This window comes from Phacochoerus africanus, chromosome 8 (assembly GCF_016906955.1).
Source record: "Phacochoerus africanus isolate WHEZ1 chromosome 8, ROS_Pafr_v1, whole genome shotgun sequence".
NCBI lineage: Eukaryota > Metazoa > Chordata > Mammalia > Artiodactyla > Suidae > Phacochoerus > Phacochoerus africanus.
In genome coordinates, this window is record NC_062551.1 from 37,812,533 (window position 1) to 37,834,455 (window position 21,923).

Below are 21,923 nucleotides of genomic sequence, written 5' to 3' on the forward strand. Positions count from 1 at the left end.
CTACTGAAGAGCTATGCTGTCTTCAAGGCCAGGGAAGAGGGCTGAGGAGAAATCCTGCCCCTTGTGGGGTTTGCAGGTGGAAAGGTTAAATGGAGAATTATAAGAAAGTACCAATGCTAGTCTTGATTTTATTGTTGCGTGTGTTTTCACCTCCTGGTGCTCAACAAATATTTGTTCAGTGAACCAATAACCATAAGGTCAGACATTGTACTTGAGAGACAAAGAAATCTTGTTTCCTGGAGAAGCCAGCTGAATTAACTGCAGGTTTCTACAATCACCTCTCCTGGCTCCATTTTGTTTCAGCTGTGGGGGCATGAGAGACGCTAGTCCAAAGTTTTCCTTCAAGGCAGCAAGTGGAAATGTCTTCCCCGTGACAAATCTGTTATGACCATGCTCTTGGCTTTTGGTGGGACTCAAACCACCATGTTCTGGTAGCCTCCGCTGTCCCTGGCCACCTCAGCTCCTACTACTCATGGCCTGACAGAGGCATTAAAGGGTAGATGCAAGAATATGACTGGTTTCTAATACAAGTTGTGCTGGGTTAAATTGGGCATTGCTTAATTGATTGGCGGTTCCATTTGTTCATCTGTAGACTGGTAATAATTATATTTCCTGTCTCATCGGATGGCTTTTGAAGGTTGATTAAGATAAAGCAGATACAATATGCAGGAAAGTATCTTGAACATAGTACTCAATAAATGTTACCCATTATTACTGGAATTATAGTTATCTTTGATTAATAAGCATGGATAAAACATGCTTTTTATTTATTTTGCTTTTTAGGACTGTACCCGAGGCATACCAGAGCTTCAGCTGGTGGCATATGCCACAGCCACAGCCACAGCCACAGCAACTTGGGCTCCCCGCCAAGTCTTTGACCTACATCACAACTCATGGCAACGCCAGATCCTTAACCCACGTAGTGAGGTCAGGGATCAAACCTTCATCCTCATGGATCTTAGTCAGGTTCATTACCACTGAGCCATGACAGGAACTCCAAAACATACCTTTACATACTAGATATAACTTGACATTCTTTAAAAATATCTTCTATGTATAGGCAGTGAATGAAAGAGGGGAAGAGAGAGAAAAAACGAGAGAGAGGTTGATTTCTTTTTTTTTTTTAGGGCTGCACCCACAACATATGGAGGTTCCCAGGCTAGGTTAATCGGAGCTGTTGCAGCTGGCCTACGGCAGAGCCATGGCAATGCCAGATCCAAGCCGCATCTGCAACCTACACCACAGTTCACAGCAACGCCAGATCCTTAACCCACTGAGTGAGGCCAGGGATTGAACCTGCAACTTCATGGTTCCTAGTCGGATTTGTTTCTGCTGCGTCACGACAGGAACTCCCAAGAGATTGATTTTTGATGGTGAAAAGTTTGGAGCTGTCTAGTTCTGCTGTTAGAACTGCAGATGATCTGTGAGGTGAAGTGACTTGCTCAAGTTAACACCAGTAATAATGGCAGAAACAAGTCTAAACAGTGTTTTTTGACTCTCAAGTCAGTGCCTTTTCCGCTCTACTCCATTTCCAGGTATGGCTTGTTAGGTTTTCTCAAAACATCCCTAATTATGTCCTAATTCAACTTTGTGCAAGTGCCTTCCGCTCATCAAGAGCTTGGACCAGAATAGCAGTCCACCCGGCCAGTAGATGGCGCCAAGGCACTGTCACTGGGGTGGGTGGAGGCTGAAGGGGGCGGGGCTAGTATGGAAAGAGGACCACGCAAACTTTCTTTTAATTGGTCCAAGAGCCTCGGCACATTGTCCAATCGGAAGCGCCTGCGTCACCACCTTACCCGGCTGGGCGGCCGCCCGCGGAAATTTGAAATGGGTGACGGGTTGCTGGCCGGTGGTGACCTGGGGTCGGAGGCGATGGCGCCCGAGCGCACCGGCTGGTCAGCGGAGGAGCATCCGGCGCCTCTCGAGAAAGGTAAGCACCCACCGAGTCAGGCCAGAGGAGCCGCTGCCTTCAGCGGACCGTGTCAGCGGCGGCCGGGGGGTGGTGTCCGGACCCTCCGAGGGCGCTTGGGGCGTAGGCCTTCCGGACCCGGCTGGCTTGGGTGGCGGCGGTGGCTGGGCGAGGCCCCGACTCACTCTCTGGACGTCGAAGTCGGAGGGTACCCTTGGGCAGCTCCTGTCCTCCCTGCCCAATCTGGCCTCAGCTTCCTGAGGACCGGAGGGGGTTGGGTGGGGTTGCGAATTCCTACTCTGGCTGCCTGGGTGGGCCTCCTCGGCGAGTTTGTCTGTGCAGAATGGGCGCGTCTTTTTATTTGCATCCTAAAGGAGATTGTGAACTACACTCCCCTTTGGCGAAAGAGGAGAAATTTGTACGCTTGGCCTAGAACAGCTGCACTCTTACTTTAAGGGCAGATGACAGGCCTAGGGAGGGGAGCCAATTTGGGACAGTGTCTAAAGATAGAACCCAGGTCTGATTGTCACCTCTTACCTCTTCACGGAGATTCCACCCCACCCTCCACCCCCGATATTTTAAGCTCGTTCAGGTTTTGCTTCAGTATTTTCAGTTGTGTTGGTAGTGGAAAGAGTCCTGGAGAAAGAAAATATAAATGACTTGGAAAATTCCTCTACTAATCCCTCTTGTGAACTATCAAAAGTCACTTGGCTTCAGTTTTCCCATCTGGAAAACAGGCAATGGTGCTATGGAGTGGTAAAGATGAAGTGAGATAATGTGTGAAAAGTGATACTTTCAAATTGGCTCTAAAGGATTGTGCTGTAGTAAGATATTTTTGTTGTTGTTAAGATACACATAACATAAAATTTACCATTTTAACTCTTTTTTAAGTGTACAGTTCATTGGTATTAAATACATCCAGATTGTTATGCAGCCATTACCACCATCCAGTCCCATAACTCTTTTCATCTTGTAAACTGAAACTATTCCTATTGAAAAATAACGCTCCAATCTCCCCTCCTCCCAGTCCCTGGCAACCACCTTTGTACTTTGTTTTTATGATTTTGGCTATTCTAAGTACCTCAGTCAATGGAATTACAGAATATTTTTCTTTCGGTGTCTGGATTATTTCCCCCAGCACAATGTTCATGCATATTCTAGCACTTGTCATAACTTCCTTTTTTTAAGGCTAAATAATTTTTCATCATATGTATATACCACATTTTACTTACCCATTCATCCATCAGTTACTTCTATGTGTTAGCTATTGTGGATAATGCTGCTGTGAACATGGATGTACAAATATCTCTTGGAGACTCTGTTTACAATCCTTTTGGGTATATACCCAGAAGGAGAATTGTTGGGTCATATGGTAATTGTATTTTTAAATTGCTAAGGAACCACCATACCGTTTTCCACAGCGGTAATACCATTTTACCTGCATACCAACAGTGCATAAGTGTTCCTATTTCTCTACATCCTAGCCAACACTTGTTTTCCTGGTAGTTTTTCTTGTTTTTTTTTTGGGGGGGGGGTGGGGATAATAACCACCTAATGGGTGTGAAGTGAAAGTATTATTTCTTTAACAAACATATCTGTATGTTATATGAGGGGTATTGTTGTGGTTAACAACTGATTTGTTTAATTCACTTGATTGAAGTAGACATACAATTCTCACCTTCCCTTTTTAAAGGAGGTAACTGAGGCACAGAGATTGTCACACAGTAAGTAAGTAAGGTACTGATATCCTTGGAGGCTCAGGTGCATTGGTGTCTGTGAGCAGGAGACCCTTGTACACTTTGGTCATCTGTGGGGTCACATGATTCTGGTGGCCTGAACTGGGGCAAAGAATTGGAAGGAGGGAGAAAAGGAAAGAGAAATTAAAGGGGTGAGGAAAATGAAAGACTGCTGCTAATAACAGCCTCAGACACCCTTCCTGGAACCGCTGGAAAGGACTTTGCCAGTCTAAATGCCACCCTCAGCATTGTTTATTTAATGGTCGTTTTGTCTATTAAAAACATCTTATTCCACAGAATTAGATATGCCACTGGCCAAATAATGCCTTGTGAAACATAATTACATATAGCCCAGACCTAACACGATTAGCATTTTCTAATCCCTCCTTTAGCCACAGGCTTTGAAATTAGTGAGGAGGAACCTAGTAGCTTTGGTGAAGTAAGCCTTATGCATTATTAAGACTCATGCATGTTTATTCAGGGGCAGTGACACGCTGATCTTATAGAAAATAAAGGGGGGGGGTTCAGTTTGAAAGGGAGTGTAGGAAATCACCTCCTTATTTTAATGCAGATTTATGAAATTGTTTGGGGAGAGAAAATGACTGAAAGATATTTGACCATTGTAAGTTCTAGTAAGAATCATGGCTGAGTGATTTTCACTGAATTGAAAAACAACCCTCTTTCTTTGCCTCCCTGAGAAACCACATAGAACGGCAACAAAAACCTGACCCATGAAGGATTTTAAGTTCATATTGTTTTGAAGTAGAAGTTGGATTTTGAGACATTTTCAAATTTGGAAAACTGTTCTTTCCTGACAATGTAAAAAAAAAAAAAGGGAAGTAAAGCATCATGCCCAAATATTAGTTTATATTTTGTTTGGGATCTCTTTTTTAAAATTTTTTTTTTTTTGTCTTTTTGCTATTTCTTGGGCTGCTCCCGCGGCATATGGAGGTTCCCAGGCTAGGGGTCAAATCGGAGCTGTGGCCACTGGCCTGCGCCAGAGCCACAGCAACGCAGGATCCCAGTCGCGTCTGCAACCTACACCACAGCTCACGGCAACGCCGGATCCTTAACCCACTGAGCAAGCGCAGGGATCGAACCCGCAACCTCATGGTTCCTAGTCGGATTCGTTAACCACTGCGCCACGACGGGAACTCCTAAAATTTTTATTTTAAATTTTAATTTTTATTGTCTTTTTAGGGCTGCACCTGCAGCATATGGAAGTTCCCAGGCTAGAGGTCAGATCAGAGCTGCAGCTGCTGGCCTACACCACAGCCACTGCAATGCTGGATCCAAGCTGCATCTGCAACCTACAACGCAGCTTTCAGCAATGCTGGATCCTTATCCCACTGAGCAAGACCAGGGATCAAACCCTCATTCTCAGGGATACTCCTCAGGTTCTTAACCCGCTGAGCCACAAATGGGAACTCCCTTGTTTGGGATTTCTATGCAAGGATGTAAAAATAAAAGTAGTTGATAAGCATTGGAAGTGTCTGGGATAGTCGAGCCTGCCTGTTTTGTTATTTTTCTTAGGTTTGTTACAAGATGACGATTCATGCAGTGATTGCAGCAGTCACGATAAACCAGGTAGTAGTTTACAAAGTTTCGTGCCAGAAGGAAAAATTCATTTCCCAGAAATGTTCCAGACAAGTCACCTTTTGTTCTATGAGCGATTCAGAGCTTATCAAGATTATATTTTAGGTGAGTAGGTCCTCTTTTTTTGCTGCTTCTGTCTTTTACCAGTAGATTGTTTCAGTTCCTCAGACTGCCATTTGTTGGTTCTGAGAAAGTAGATTTAGGTGAATTTATTAACTTTATGCTGTCTGCTTTATGCAGTCCCAATTCTTACTGTGTTTAATTTGTTTATAGCTGACTGCAAGGCCTCTGAGGTAAGAGAATTCACAGCTGAGTTCTTAGAGAAGGTCCTTGAACCATCTGGATGGCGGGCAGTCTGGCACACTAATGTGTTCGAGGTGCTGGTTGAGGTAAATTTAATTCTGTTACTAAGACATTTGTCTTTGGCTAGAAACACTTTCTTTCGGACTATGATAGCCAAAGTGCTTATTTTTAATTAAGGTTTATGAGCTGATTGAAAAGAGCATGTTTTTCACATCTAATTGCCATGGTGTATGAAGAAGTATTCCCCACAAATTTTAAAGGCAGCTAAGGGGCTGCCAGGGAATTGAGGTGGTTTGTTTCATTGTCCATTTTCAAGGGGAAATGGATTATAAACCTGTGATGTGGGGGAGGTATTTGAGACCATTTGAAAAACAAAGAGGCTTAATTATAAAGTAGGTAAGGTTTGAATTAATTTTTTGCCTTCTTAGTTGTAGCTCATTAAAGTAGCTCAAACCAGACAGGCATTTAAAAACTAGCCTATTTTTTGCCCAACAAGTTTGTAGGTATGTGGTACCTCTTAATAGTGTGTCCCATAGCAGAAAGTAAACGCAATCTTATTCTTCAACAGACTGGGCCTTTTACATTAAATTTGCACTCCTAATTACAGCTGTGAATTTTTCTCAGTGTTTGTTAATTGGACCACAAAACCCCCTGTTAAACTAAAATGTAAACCAGAGAGTATGAATACAAGTTGCGGCTGTAGCTCCTTTAGGAAATGACATCACATCCTGCAGTGATTATGTACAAGGGCATGGTTTGCAAGCAGCCATGGATTTAAAATTTCGGGGTTGTGCTAGTATCTTTGGTTGCACTTCAGGCCTATTATTTTGGTTATGACAGTACCTGCCACTCCCCCACCTCAATTCTCTAAAAGCCGTCAAAGTCATTGTTTTAAAAGAGAAGTGTGCCATTCCTCTGCTTAAAACCTCTAATGCATCGCATTTACCAAAGACCTGGTGTTGGCTTGATGGCTTCTCATAGCACTAGTCACGCGTGAAAGCTGGGCTCCTTCCCAACAGTCCTGGTCTCCTTGCTCTTCCTCTCACCTGACCTCCTGCAGCCCCCACCTCATTTCCTTCCTTTGGCAAGAAACACTGCCTCTCTGTGCCTCCAACGTCCAGGCTTGTCTCTGCCTCAGTTCTTTTCCATCTTTCCTGATCTTCAGATAGCTGCTTCCTTTTCATCCTTTTCATTGCAGTGCAGAAGTGACTTCCCCTGACCCTCCCACTGAAGCCGGACCACCACCCCTGCTCATCATTCTCTGTCCCATACTTATTGCCATTTTGTTTGTTACAGTGTTAGCTCCATATGGGAACAAGCTACGCCTGCCTTGTTTATCCTTTACATTATGGAAGAAGGCACCTCACTCCCACTTCCTGCTTTAAAAAATTAAGCCTATGGAGTTCCTGTTGTGACTCAGTGGTCATGAACCTGACTAATATCCACGACGATGTGGGTTCAATCCCTGGCCTTGCTCAGTGGGATAAGTATCCAGTGTAGCCAAGAGCTGTGGTGTAGATTGCAGACACGGTTCAGATCCTACATTGCTGTGACTGTGGTGTAGGCTAGCTGCTGTAGCTCTGATTTGACTCCTAGCCTGGGAACTTCCAAATGCTGGACATGTGGCCATTAAAAGCAAAAAAATAAAATAAAATAAAATATAAAATAAATTTAATAAGCAGCCTGTAAGTAGTGTTTTCGATGTGTCTGAATTTTTATTTCCATATGTTAAGTCACACTATTTTAAATTTCAGGTCACAGATGTGGACTTTGCGGCCTTGAAAGCGGTGGTGAGGCTTGCTGACCCGTACCTCTGTGAATCTCAAGTGAGCACTTTTACCTTAGAGTGTATGAAAGAGCTCCTGGATTTGAAGGAATACCGGTTGCCCCTGCAGGAGCTGTGGGTGGTATTTGATGATTCTGGAATATTCGACCAGACAGCACTTGCAATTGAACATGTCAGGTAGGAAGAGAGGTTGCTAAAAATAACCTTGTGGCCAAAAGCTTTGGATGAAATGCAGTAATTCTGGTCTGTGTCATACCTGAATTTAAAACTCAAACTGTAAGAGTTCCCATTGTGGTGCAGTGGAAACAAATCTGATCAGGAACCGTGAGGTTGTGGGTTTGATCCCTGGTCTCACTCAGTGGGTAAGGGGTCTGGCATTGCCGGAAGCTGTGGTGTAGGTCGAAGACGCGAATCAGGTCCTTTGTTGCTGTGGCTGTGGTGTAGGCCAGCAGCTGTAGCTCCGATTTGACCCTGGGAACCTCCGTATGCCGTGAGTGCGGCCCTAAAAAGCAGTAAGACCACAAAACTCAAACTGTAAACTTGGTCACTGCAATATATTAAAATATTCAAAGATGGGGGAGTCTTTTTAAATTAGAAATTTTTTAAAAAATAGTAAAAAAAATTTCAGTTTCTGTTGGGGCTCAGTGGTAATGAACCTGACTAGGATCCATGAGGATTCGGGTTCGATCCCTGACCTCGCTCAAAGGGTTAAGGATCTGACGTTGCCGTGAACTGTGGTGTAGGTTGCAGACACAGCTTGAATCCCGAGTTGCTGTGGCTGTGGTGTAGGCTGGCAGCTGTAGCTCTGATTCGACCCTTAGCCTGGGAACTTCTGTATGCTTCGGGTGATGCCCTAAAAAGCAAAAATAAATAAATAAAATATATATATATTAAATTTTCATTTTGAGATAATTTCAGATGTAGATAAAAGTAGTACAAGGGATTTCTGTATAGCTTTCTCTCGGGGTCCCTAAATGTTAACAAAAGTTAGGGGTTTCTTATTTTGGTTTGCATATGTTTAGGAACTGTCAGAAGTTCTGGATGCTAAGGCTATAGTTGGATATACTTGAGTATAAGAGGAAAGGAAAGAAAGTGAAGAAGGTGGCATAGCACCGCCTGGGCACTGGTAAGACTGGCACACAGTGTTTTCAGGGAGGTGTCTGGCCAAGGAAGGCTTTTTCTCAGGCCATTTCCAGGACCCTTATGGGCTGTGAACATGCCTTTCAGCCGTCTTGGGTAGAGCTGTTTGCACTCGCACAGGCACATGCCTTGTCCCTTCAGTGGGAAGGAAAGCCCATGCCTGGATTAATAAGGTATACTTCTTTTCGTTTTTCAGATAAATTTTTTTTTTTGTTAGATAGCTCCTAATATAGATAGTTCTTTTGAATCTTCTTTTTATATTTACTAAGGAAGGCTTATTTTTGACCATTTAAAAATGGACTTATATTCGACTATGAACTGGAAGACTGGAGAATATAGTGGTCGTATTAATAATGTTGCTTGGTGTTTTGTAGTTCAAAAGGTATTTTCCAATTTCTATACCGTTAGTGACCCGGTTTTGCTGAGCTTACTATGATACTCTACCAAGAAGCAGAGTGTCTTAGGCTCTGATTCTGACATCTCATGGAAAATTTCTAATTGGGTAAAGGTATTTAACCATAGGTATCCAGTATTAGGTCAAACAATATAAATCTAAAGAACTGGCTTATATCCAGAACTAAAATAACTCCGTTATGTTTCTCTTACTTTAAAATCTGTTCCCCCGCAAAAAACGAGTTCTCTGGTGCCCTAGTTGTTAAGGAGTTGGCATTGTTACTGCAGTGGCTCGGGTTATTGTTCTGGCTTGGGTTTGATCCCTGGCCTGGGAACTTCTACATGCTGGGAAGGGGGGGGGAATCTGTCAACTGAAGCATGTGAAGGTAAAGGGATAATTGATGAGTTTAGGAAATGAGGAATCAGCTAATCACTTATGGGTATAGAAGTTGATAGAAAGACAAGTATCTGGAATTAGTAATGATATTATTTAAAGGAGAGCCTGGCTAAATTTTTTAGATTCTGGTTAGTGTCCAGAAAAGGTCAAATTATGAGAAGTTTTATTCAACAAATATTTGTGTCAGGTCCTGAGTCAAGGATGAGATTTGACTGGCACCCTAAACAGACACAGTAACATCACCAGGGAGCTATCAGTCTAAAGGTGGATGGTGAACCTTTATGAAATAATCACGTAAAGATATGTATGCAATTGGAAATTGCAGTGAGAGCTGTGAGGGATTACGGAGTGTTCTAAGACTAGGTCAGGTTGCTGTAATACGGTTATTTCCTGAGGAAGTGGTATTTGAACTTGCGTCTGAAGAGTTGGCTAGGTGAAAGTGGTTGTGGCAGAGTGGAGGTGGGGAACAGGCTCAGGAACTCAGTTTAAGGAGCTGAAAGGCCAGCGTGGTTGGAACAGAGTAATAGAAGAGACCTAGGAAGCCAGCTTAGAGATTATAGGAGTCAGAAGATACAGGGCTTTGTCAGCCAGTGAATCAAGAGCAGTGGCAAACCTTTGAAGGCTTGTCTTTTTAGTGATCTTGGCCACTCTTCCTCTCATGCCAAAGCTTTAGAATGTTCCTATTACCCAGAATCAGATCAGGCTGTCTACTTTTCTGTTTCTCTCTCTTCTCTCTCTCTCTCTCTCTCATTAGCTTTGGAAGCATATTAGAATCTCCTGGGAATTTTCTTTATAAGAGTATTCCAACTAATATATGAAGAATGAAGTATTTTGCAGCACATAATAAAACAGAGGTTCTAGGCATGATTATCAATGGCTGCTACAACCATTGGTGAGACTCTGATGGAGAACTTTGCAGCAGATGGATCAGACTGACTGTTGATCATTCTTGACCTCATCATCATAAGAGATGAGCAGGTATCTTGTGCTTCCTGATGAAAGTACACTATACCTACCTTGAAGTATTGCCAAAAAGTCTTTCCTAAAGATGATCAAGTCTAGCTCTTGCTATCAGTTTGCTAGAAATAAAGGAAACAGAAGAACATGTGAAAGGATTCCATGGGGATGCAATCAGTAAAATTCAAGTGTGGCAAACTGTTAAATTGCAGGAGTTCCCTTTGTGGCTCAGCAAGTTAAGGACCTGATGTTGTCTCTGTGAGGGTCTGGGTTTGTGTTCCATCCTGGCCTTGCTCCGTGGGTTAAGGATCTGGTGTTGCTGCAGACTGTGGTGTAGGTCGCAGATGCTTCTCCAATTCAATCCCTAGCCTGGGAATTTCCATATGCTGCAGGTTCGGCTGTAAAAGGGGGGAAAAATTGCAGGATGAAAGAGAGGGAAGGATAATCTGTAGAGTAAAAGTGATTTGATTAAATTCCATGTCTGACCCTTGTTTGAATCCTGATTTGAACAACCTGACTGTAAAACAACAACAACAAAAGAGATAATTGGGGAAAATTGAACACTGACTGGATACTTGGATATCAAGAAATTAAAACTTTAGATTTATTTTAGAGGTACATAGTAAAAGTTAATGAGTGGTACGTCAGAAATTTGCTTTAAAATAATCCAGTGTCAGGATGGTGGGGATAGGAAAACAGAGAGGTAAGTGGGTAGGGTAGAGATAAATAAGCTTCCCATGAGTTGATAATTGTTGAAGCTGGGTGATTGGTACATGGAGTTCATGATGCTACTTGCTCTTGTGTATGTTTGAAATTTTCCATGATAAAAAATTTGTTAAATCACTTGGGGAGCTTTATAAAGGTCTGGATCCTGTACACTCTCTACGCCTTTCCCCACCCAAAAGAGTCTGATTTAATGGTCTGGGATAGCTTGCAAATCCATTTTTAACAGCTTTGCAGGGGACTCTAACGTGCAGCCCGTGTTGAGAACTACTGCTTTATATTATGTCCCAGGATGATCTCATCTTTTGCTTCAGCGCCATCAGTATGCTGATAACTTCCAGACTTATGTCTCTAGCCCTGACCTTTTCCTTGAGCTCTGGACTTGTACATTTATCTGCACTCTTGACATCATCCACTTGGAGTTCAAATAGGCATCTCAATCTGAACATGGCGAAAACTATTTTCAACCCTAAACTTGTTTCTTCTCTCCCAGTCCTTTCTATTTTAACAAATGGCACCACTTTCCACCCAGTTACAGTTGGTCAACAAATTGTTCTGATAAAAAGAAGGTCCTGTTGGAATAATGTTGTAGAAAAACTTCTTTATTCAGTCCAGAGAAGTTCTCGTGTGACTCATGACTATTGAGCCTAACAAACACACAGTCTTTTTTTTTTACCATAGTTGATAGAATTGTTTTGATTTACCTTTAGCTCTCACCCCTCCAAAACCCCAACGTTTTAAGCCAGTGATTAAATTTGAGGGATGCTAATTTCCTTTTCAGGTTTTTTTATCAAAACATTTGGAGGAGTTGGGATGAAGAAGAAGAGGATGAATATGATTATTTTGTCAGATGTGTTGAACCTCGATTGAGATTGTAAGTATTTATTCATTTTATTTTATTTTTTGGTCTCTTTTAGGGCCATACCCACGGCATATGGAAGTTCCCAGGCTAGGGGTCAAATTGGAGCTGCAGCTGTCGGCCTACATCACAGCCACAGCAGTGCGGGATCTGAACTGCATCTGAGACCTACACCATAGTTTGTGGCAACGCTGGATCCTTAACCCGCTGAGTGAGGCTGGGGATCAAGCCCCAGTCCTCATGGATACTAGTTGGGTTCGTTACTGCTGAGCCACGATGGGAACTCTGAGATTGTTAAGTATTTATTAGTGGCCTTATACATGATGGGAAAAAAATAGCTATTTGTGGTTTAATTTCACTTGTGGTATGTGTGGGTGTGTGTGTGTGTGTACACTCCAGAGTCCTACAGATGGAAACAGCCTGATATACAAGGAGTATAACCCATGGACAAGTTATTAAACTTGTACAAGTTCAGAGAAACCTACTTTTATCTATTTTTTTTAACTTTTCATTTTTTTACTTAATTTTTTTCAGTTTTGGCTACCCTGAGGCATATGGAGTTCAGATCTGAGCCATAGTTGCAACCAACTCTGGATCCTTTAACCCATTGTGTGGAGCCAGGGATTGAAATTGCATCCTGGTGCTGTAGAAACACCACCAATCCCACTGTGCCACTGGGAACTCTGAGAAACCTACTTTTAGTGTTTCTAAAGTCTAAAAGCAGAGAATTCAAGAACATGTAAGTTAATAACTCACTTGTAAATTTGAATAAAACTCAATTGAGCCAATATGTTTTAAAAAATTTGTTAAATTCAAAGACAGTTCTTTGAAAACAGTGAAACTAATTGAATTATAGGAGATATTTTTCTTTTTGGCCACTGTGTACAGCAGCTTGATGTGGGATCTCAGTTCCCAGACCAAGAATTGAACCTGGGCTAGGCCACTAGGGAGTTCCCTAGGAGAACTTTTTTTTAAAAAAGAATACTTTTAAAGACATATGGCTTAAAGTTTCTATAGTAAAACATACTAGGCTACACAGACTAACCTCAGAATGTTTTGTCAAGTTCTTATCCTTAAATCTTATTTGATAAATAGATGAAAATATTAAATAGTTAATGGTGAATAAAAATTTCCTAAATACCTAAACACACCTAAACACATACCTAAATAAACAAAATACAGAAACACATTCTTCTGATTTATCATATTTTGGTAGGGAAAAACCCTTCTGTTATAAAAATACCCCCAAATTAACCATGCACCTCAAATAGCTGTCCTGCAGATTTTGTTAAATGTGGCATTCAGTCTTCCACTAGATGGTACTGTAAGACCAGGTAATTTTTTGGTGCTTATACGTGTTAATTCAACAGGCAGTGCTGCAGTAAGAATATATTTTAGACCTTGCATGCCCCCCCTTTCCAAATTTGTAGAAGGTAATCTTTTTCCCTATGTAAAAGATGATTTGGTTATATAAGATAAGGCAGTAACCCTTTACATTTGTGTGGAACCCAATTCGATAAGTTGCTCTTAGTTTAAATAGTAAATAATAAAGAATATGTGAGAGTCTAATTAATGGTTCTACCTGGTTTAGAATTTTGCATGTCTAATTTTTCAGCTTTTCATAAATCGGCTATGATTTCTATTTAGTCTTTCCAATTTTTTTCATTGTGCACTTCCTAGTTTCCCATAGTGTATTCAATAAAATGCCAGAATTTCAATAAGCTTGCATATTTTCTAGTTTTGATACACTTGCTCTTAAAGAGCAATGATTGGTTTTGATTGAAGGGGAATGTAGTGGTAGATGAATATCGTGTATCTGGCAAATTTGGTCTTTACTTGGAAAAACTGTATTTTGATTTGACAGCCTTACATGTTCAAACAATAAGAAATGATTTACATACACATCTTGTACATCACTGGCAGATGGGAAAGCATAATGGAGGAATTGTTCTCTGTTATGGAGAAGAAACCATGGTACTTAATGGGGAAACTGGAATGTTATCAAATATAGGCAGATTCTTTGAAAGGTCCCTAGGCTAAGACAGGAGTAGAGTTTTATCCACAGGCAAGATTTAAATGGAATCAAACCATATTGTTTTGATTTTGCTCTGTGAAGTAAATATTTTTCCTGTCTAATTCAACACACTGTGCTTCAAAGCTTATGGGTCTGAGACACAGATGTTGGTTCATTACTTTCAGACTATGAGGCATCAGTATAATGAGAAGAAATAAGCTGATTGGCATGGATATTGGAAATGCTAAGAAACTTATTTTGAAATTTGAGTCTTAATCTTCATAACTTAATAGACCTGATCAAGCAATCAGTGGTTTGGTCCCCAATTTCTTGTTTGCCAAGTGGATTTCTAGAATATCTTTAAATGAGTACGGATTAACCAGAGCAGACAAAATCCTTGCTTTTCAAGCTTCACCTAATTCATATACTTGAAAAGTGGAGAAAACCGTTGTTTTATTCATTTTAAATATTTAAATATTCACTGCATTTTGATGTAAATTTGTTTAGGATGTAGTTCTGTTTTTTCCCCCTTTATCTGTTTTAGAGCATGATGAAGTTAAGAAGACATACCTAAGACATATCTAAGTTCTCAACCTTGGCTGCACATTAGAATCCCCCAGGGAACTTTAAAAAACAAACAAAAAAACGCTCTGCTTCTAAAAACCAATTGGATTGGTCTGGATGGGAACCTGGGCACCTATATTTTTAAAAGCTCCCCAGTGATTCTAACATGCAGCCAAGGTTAAGCAGCTGTGGCCTGATTGAGTGTACTTTTAACTGATAAATAAAGCAATTATGTTAAAGCTACAGGTAATGACAATAATATTGCAGTTTATTTTTAGATCCATTAATTTCATATACATTAACTTGATTATTCATGAATTATTACATCTAGAAGTACATTTTTGTTCTGTCTATATATTTGAGAAGGTATATAAATAATAAACTTTTAATGCCAATAAGGGTGTCCAATACAAGGTTATTTTGTTTTAATCACTCTAGTAATAACAACTTATTTTTTTTCTCAGAATCTCAAAGGCTTATGTTTTTGAAAAACTCTAGCAATATCCTGAGGGAATACTCAGCATGATTTTGCTCATAATTTTTTTTTAAAGTCTGTGGGAATGATAGTTTATTAAGCTACCTTGGGTCGGCTTATGCATGTGGTAGTCACAGATTGGGCCTTGAGAGGCTGACAGCAGTATATGGATGAGAGAGCAACAATTAGTGATCAGCTGTATGCACATTTGCCTCTCAAAGCAAGAATGTCTTTGAGGTCAGTGATCAGTCTTTTCGTGTTTCACTTGAAATCTGACACAATGTCTTCTGTTTCAATCGAATGTTCTTTTTTTTTTTTTAAATGGTTGATTTACAATGTTCTACCTGCTCCATAGTGTTTTTTTTTGTTTTTGCTTTTTTTTTGTCTTTTTGCTATTTCTTTGGGCTGCTCCCACGGCATATGGAGGTTCCCAGGCTAGGGGTCGAATCGGAGCTGGAGCCACCGGCCTACGCCAGAGCCACAGCAACGCGGGATCCGAGCCATGTCTGCGACCAACACCGGATTGTTAACCCACTGAGCAAGGGCAGGGATTGAACCCTCAACCTCATGGTTCCTAGTCGGATTCGTTAACCACTGCGCCAGGACAGGAACTCCTCCATAGTGCTTTAAATACAGGGAAGGACTAGGTGATTTGAATCATTTTATATTTTTGATCCTCTAAATGTGGTCATTGTAAACATTGTTATGAAACTGTTTGGGATACCTTCCTCCGCATCCCTACTTCCAAATCACCCTCTGCCACCTAATTATTGATTTGAATCTAATATATGGAAAATAGTTTCTCATTAAGTAATGATTACAAATTGTACACCATGAACTTTCAGTGTTTCAAAAGCACAAATGTGGAGTTCACGTCGTGGCTCAGCAGAAACAAATCTGACCAGAAACCATGAAGTTGCCGGTTCGACCCCTGGCCTCTCTCAGTGGGTTACAGATCCAGCATTGCCATGAGCTGTGGTGTAGGTCACAGATGCGGCTCAGATCTGGCGTGGCTGTGGTATAGGCCAGAAGCTACAGCTCCGATTTAATTTGACCCCTAGCCTGGGAATCTCTATGTGCCTCGGGTGCAGCCCTCAAGAGACAAAAAGACAAAAAAAAAACCCAAAAAACAAAAAAACAAAACACAAATGCTTGGATCTGAGGGGAAAATAGCAACTCCTCAAGAGGAAAATTAGTGATGTTAATGAAGTGGTTTTTAAAACTTTCAGTAGCTTCCACCTATTTAGAAAGATTTAACATGTTCCTGAGTTTTATGCCGTAAAACACCTTTCTTATGGGTGTTAGCTTCACAGTTTTCCTAAGCATATCCTCACTGTTACATGGGCTTTCTTAATGATGGGACAATGTGTCTGAAAGGCAAAGAGATTTCAGTTTGCTTTTAAACTTTCAGGCATTATGATATTCTTGAAGACCGAGTTCCTTCAGGACTTATTGTTGACTACCAAAATCTGTTGACTCAGTGTGAGGAGAGTTACAGGAAATTTTTAAATCTGAGAAGCAGTCTGTCAAATTGTAACTCGGATTCTGAGCAGGAAAACATCTCCATGGTGGAAGGGTTAAAATTGTATTCAGAGATTGAACAGTTGAAACAAAAGCTAAAACTCATTGAAAATCCTTTGTTGAGGTACGTATATCTTTGTCATTCTTAACTAGTTGGCATCTTTTCTAACCAGCTGTGTTACTGAGAACTGACAGGTCTGCTTGGTTGTTTTTTTTGTTTTTAGATATGTATTTGGTTATCAGAAGAATTCTAATATCCAAGCGAAGGGTGTCCGTCCAAATGGTGAGAAGATCACTCACGTGGTATCTTCCACTGTGACAACGGGTCTGCTGCAGTCCCTGCTCAGGGACAGGCTTTGTCCAGAGCCTTGTAAGGAAGAAATAGAAATTCAGGTAAAAGTAGGGCTTCTTGCTCCAGGTAGCTTTTTTCCTTTTGATTTACCTCAGGCTTTCTTGAATTCTGCAGGGTATTCACAGGCGTTTCCCAGAGCTGGTTTTCTGTGAAATGAGAAGTAGAGAGAGCTCTGCTTTTCCATAGCACTAGTCACTTATCAAGCATGCAGTGGGCTCAGTGCATAGCCAAGGAGCTACCTACATATGCAGTTTTGGCTCCTTTTTCAAAGTGAAACATGAAGGCACCTGGAGTAATGCTCAGGTTGCATTTGGGGATATATATTTGCAATATGTTGTTGTTGTTTTCTAGTTCCATAGTGATCCGTTGTCTGCTATAAATGCCTGCTATGAGGGTGACACTGTTATTGTTTGTCCTGGCCATTACGTGGTACATGGCACATTCTCCATTGCTGACTCCATTGAGTTGGAAGGTGAGTATGAAGAAGACACAACCAAACTCTTGCATGATATGCTTAGGAAAACCATAAATCTCTGATCTTGTTGAAGCTCCAAGAACTTGATTTCAAATGAGTTGCCTTGAAACGTTAAGGGCTGTTGAAACATACAGGGGATTGACTCAGTGTTTGAGCAACTTGAGGTATGTTTCTTTGTGGCATTTTAAGTGTTGGGAAGATGAAAATAAAGAGAAAAAAGACCATTAAGAAGAAGCATATTTCCAGATCGTAGGTGGTTGATGAAAAGGAAATCTAATTTCTAGAATTAAAAAAAACACTCCCAGCAATATTATTTTAAAGTTTCGTACTTTTAAATTTGTTGTCACTCTTACTTCATATATGTTGTGGTTATGTTGGTGCATAGTTTTTGTTTTAAATTTAGCTTATTTTTGTGAGAAGTCTAGGTCCAACTTGAAATTAGACCAACAAATTCTAAAGTGTACTTTTAGAACATTGATGTTGAAAGATTCTATTAAAAATAAATAAGTTTATAGCAGTTATAATCTTTTTTTTTTTAAGAGCCAGACCCGCGACATGTGGAGGTTTCCAGGCTCGGAGTCAAATTGGAACTAGCTGCCGGCTTACAAACAACCACAGCAATGCCGAGTTTGCAACCTACACCACAACTCATGGCAGGGCTGGACCCTTAACCCACTGAGCGAGGCCAGGGATCGAACCTGCATCCTCATGGATCCTAGTCAGATTCGTTAACCACTGATGGGAACTCCAGCAGTTATAATCTTATTGTACATTGAGAGAGAGTCCTAAATGTAGATTATTTTACACCTTGGTCCTCTGTGTTTCCAGAGCACTCCACATTTAGATGCACCTGCTCAACTCTATACCAAAAGAGCTTCAAGTTAGCAATAAGGCTTGTAGTGCAAAAAATTGTATATCATTATGGGACTGGTGCAGCTGTTCACAAACTGCTTAAGCCATGTTCTTTATCTTGTCAAAACTTCTTAATGGAAGCAAGACTGGGAGTTTAATGTCCTGCTGTTCACTAGCATATCACCTCGCCCCCTTTTTTGTTTTATGTATGTAATTTTTGTTCTTTTTCTTCTCCAATATTTGATATATAATAGATGAGTGCTTATAAATAACACATCTGCAGGATAAATCACTGCAATAAAAACACTTTATTTTTTTGGCATAGTGCAAACAGCATTGCTATTATAGATTGTGTGCGTAAGCATTCTTCCTAGATTGGTGAGGAAATTATAATGTAATTGCCAAAGTATCATAAATAACCATATAGAATTCTGAAAGTTAAGTGTAAAAATGACTAAATTTATGAGCAGAGGGCATTTCTGAAAATTTAGGAAATCCAGATGGTATCTCTAGTGTGAATATATGGGGTACTTGTTCATGAGTAAAATAAGTTTATCTGATAGCTTATCTGATCTACATCTATACTTATAACGAGTATGTATTGAGTACCTACTCTGTGCAAAGTATTAACGGAATAGGATTTTTCTTTCTTGTTTAGATTCACTTAAGTGATAGCTTTGTGTTTTAAACTGCTAAGAATATATAACTTTGTAACTTTGTTTATGTGATAATCTGTTTATTCTCAATATTGGCTGTTCTTTTCATATTTTAATTTTTCTAATGATAAGTGATGGTTATTATAAAAATGTGCAAAATATGTGTGGACACAAAGAGTCAGGCAAAAAAAAATAATTTACTTATAATCTAGTCATCCAGAATCCACACAGCATTCCTGTGTGTGTGGAGTCCTCTAGCATTCTCCAGTGCCCCTAAAGGCTTGTCTGTACTTTTTTCCCCCCTTTTTATGGCCACACCTATAGCATGTGGAAGTTCCTGGGCCAGGGGTCAAATTGGAGCTGCAGTCTACACTATAGCCACAGCAACACCATATCTGAGCTACATCTTCAATCTATGTTGCAGCTTGTGGAAATGCCAGATCCTTAACCCACTGAGTGAGGCCAAGGATCGAACCTATACCTTCACAGAGGCAATACCGGGTCCTTAACCCTCTGAGCCACACAGAACTCCTTGTCTGTACTCTTCAAACAGAAAACTTTATAGGTTTTGCCTGTTTAATGTAGTTAATTCTTTCATTTACTCAATTAAAGACTCAGCTTTAGGACTTCTCGTCGTGGCTCAGTGGTTAGTGAAACCAGCTAGCATCCATGAGGACCCAGGATCGATCCCCGGCCTCGCTCAGTGGGTTAAGGATCCAGCGTTGCCGTGAGCTGTGGTGTAGGTCACAGACACGGCTTGGATCCCTCATTGCTGTGGCTCTGGCGTAGGCTGGCGACTACAGCTCCGATTGGACCCCTAGCCTGGGAACCTCCATGTGCCATGGGTATAGCCCTAAAAAGACAAAAAGACCAAAAAAAAAACCAAAAACAAAACCCCTCAGATTTAGACAGAGTTATTTCTCACAGCTTTGTCTTATGTGGTTCTGTTTTACAATGAAAGTCAGACAAAGTTCTCCAGTTTTCTGATGCTCCAATTTTTTTTTTTCTTTTTAAGGCAGCACCTGCTGAATGCATATGGAAGTTCCCAGGCTAGGGGTCAAATGAGAGCTGCAACTGCCAGCCACAGCCATAGCAACATAGGATCCAAGCCATACCTGTGACCTACATCACAGCTCACAGCAATGCCGGATCCTTATCCCGCTGAGCGAGGCCAGGGATGGTACTTGCATCCTCATAGATAATAGCTGGGTTTGTAACCTGCTGAGCCACAGCGGGAACTCCCTGATGCTCTGCTTTTTTATAATCCTAATTCAGAGGTCTGGTCTGCATTATTAGTTTAAGTTTTGTAGAGAACAATGTCTTTACTGGTTTGAAATGTAAATTTTTCCAATAGCTAAAATTTTTAAGTCAGTTTGTCAGATTTTTAAGTTGATCTGTTTCAGAGAGTAAAAAAATTAGAAAATCTTGAGCAATGCTTAGGCTTTTTTCAGACCTAATTACATTAGAAAAATAGAATCTCAGAATTGGGAAAAAACTCAATAAAGGCTAAATACAGCTCTTTGACCCAGCTGTGAGTACTTAGGACTATTATCATTATCATTTTTATAGCAGTTTTATAAGTGAATTTAGTGTTGAAACTGGTATGAGATGGTTGATGGCGGGGTAGTCTTCTGATACATGGGCAAATTGAGGAATTGTTGCTATTGAAAATTGTATACTTTGGTATAAATTAAACAAGATATGTAGAGAGATAACTAGATTTTATTTAAATGCAGATGGGTTGACTGATGTCGAATATCATTTGAAGTCATTTGAAATAGACAAACCTATCATAGTAGTTTTGTGCTTAAGACATTTCCCCTTACCCGTCTTAAACGTTCTTGCTTTCTTCCTTAGGATATGGCCTACCAGATGATATTGTCATAGAAAAGAGAGGCAAAGGAGACACTTTTGTGGATTGTACGGGTGCGGATGTTAAAATCTCAAGCATAAAATTTGTTCAGCATGATGCTGTAGAAGGAATATTAAGTAAATATCTTTATATTTCATTTACTGTTTGTTGAGGCTTTGAAGGAAAACTTTACTTTCCCTGGAAGATAGAATTTAATAAAATACCACTCTTGAGTAGTATGGAAGGCTGATTATTTATTTATGTGCATAGCTGGATGACTTAGGAAGCTTGCTCTAAAGTGAAAAATTGGTTAGGCTATTCTTGAAAATTGTTAGTTTAGTATTTGTTTCTGTGTGGTCCTATTTTTCTTTTCAAACATTCTGGTATCATTCTTGATATTCTTGACTTAGTCCTGGATTCAAACTAGCTATCTTCACATTGAGATAGTATTTGTTTACTAGGATCTGTATCCCCTGTCTTAAATCAGGCCTCCTCTTCTCCCTTCTAGGATACTCATGAAAATTACTTGCTGATACTTTTTTTGTAATGAGTAGTGCTTTTTTTTTTTTTTTTGCTTTTTAGGGCCAACTTTGCGACATATGGAGGTTCCCAGGCTAGGGGTTGAATCAGAGCTACAGCCTCGGAGTTCCTGTGGCTCAGTGGTTAATGAAACCGACTAGTATCCATGAGGACATGGGTTCGATCCTTGGCCTTGCTCAGTGGGTTAAGGACCTAGCATTGCCATTTGCCTTGAGCTGTGGTGTAGGTTGCAGATGTGGCCTGGATCCCGAGTTGCTGTGCCTGTGGTGTAGGCTGGCAGCTACAGCTCCAATTTGACCCCTAGCCTGGGAACCTCCATATGCTGCGAGTGCAGCCCTAAAAAAAAAAAAAAGACAAACAGAGCTACAGCCACCAGCCTACGCCACACCCACAGCAACATTAGATCCGAGCCACATCTGTGACCTACACCACAGCTCACCACAACGCCAGATCCTTAACCCACTGAGCAAGGCCAGGGATCGAACCCACAGCCTCATGGTTCCTGGTTGGATTTGTTTACTCTGTGCCACAATGGGAACTCACAGTAGTGCTTTTTTTTTTTTTTTAATATGATTTTTATTTATTCCATTATAGCTGGTTCACAGTGTTCTGTCAGTTTCCTACTGTACAGCAAAGTAGCCCAGTCACCCGAATAGTGCTTTTGAACTTGATTTTGCATTTTTGAGATCAAGGCATTTTTTTTTAAGAATTCTGCTTTTAGATTTTGGAAAATAACTCAAAGTCGTCATCGTTTTATAAATTACGAATTTGTAATTCCAATAACAGAGTTTAAAAGAGAAGTATTTAGACTGTATCTAGTATC

The 21,923-nt window shown here is 40.6% G+C and overlaps 1 protein-coding gene across 1 annotated transcript in view; it reads left to right on the top strand.

Annotated features, from left to right (window-relative positions):
- The first annotated feature begins 1,807 nt into the window (after positions 1-1,807).
- The window catches only part of SHCBP1 (SHC binding and spindle associated 1), a 33,487-nt gene continuing 13,371 nt past the window's right edge, over positions 1,808-21,923 (top strand). The window contains exons 1-9 of the mRNA XM_047792523.1: positions 1,808-1,930; positions 5,179-5,346; positions 5,515-5,630; positions 7,299-7,507; positions 11,722-11,814; positions 16,264-16,497; positions 16,598-16,766; positions 17,077-17,197; positions 20,566-20,697. Of these exons, the coding sequence (XP_047648479.1) occupies positions 1,828-1,930; positions 5,179-5,346; positions 5,515-5,630; positions 7,299-7,507; positions 11,722-11,814; positions 16,264-16,497; positions 16,598-16,766; positions 17,077-17,197; positions 20,566-20,697 (1,345 nt within the window). The 5' untranslated portion in view covers positions 1,808-1,827. The remainder of the gene's footprint in view (positions 1,931-5,178; positions 5,347-5,514; positions 5,631-7,298; positions 7,508-11,721; positions 11,815-16,263; positions 16,498-16,597; positions 16,767-17,076; positions 17,198-20,565; positions 20,698-21,923) is intronic.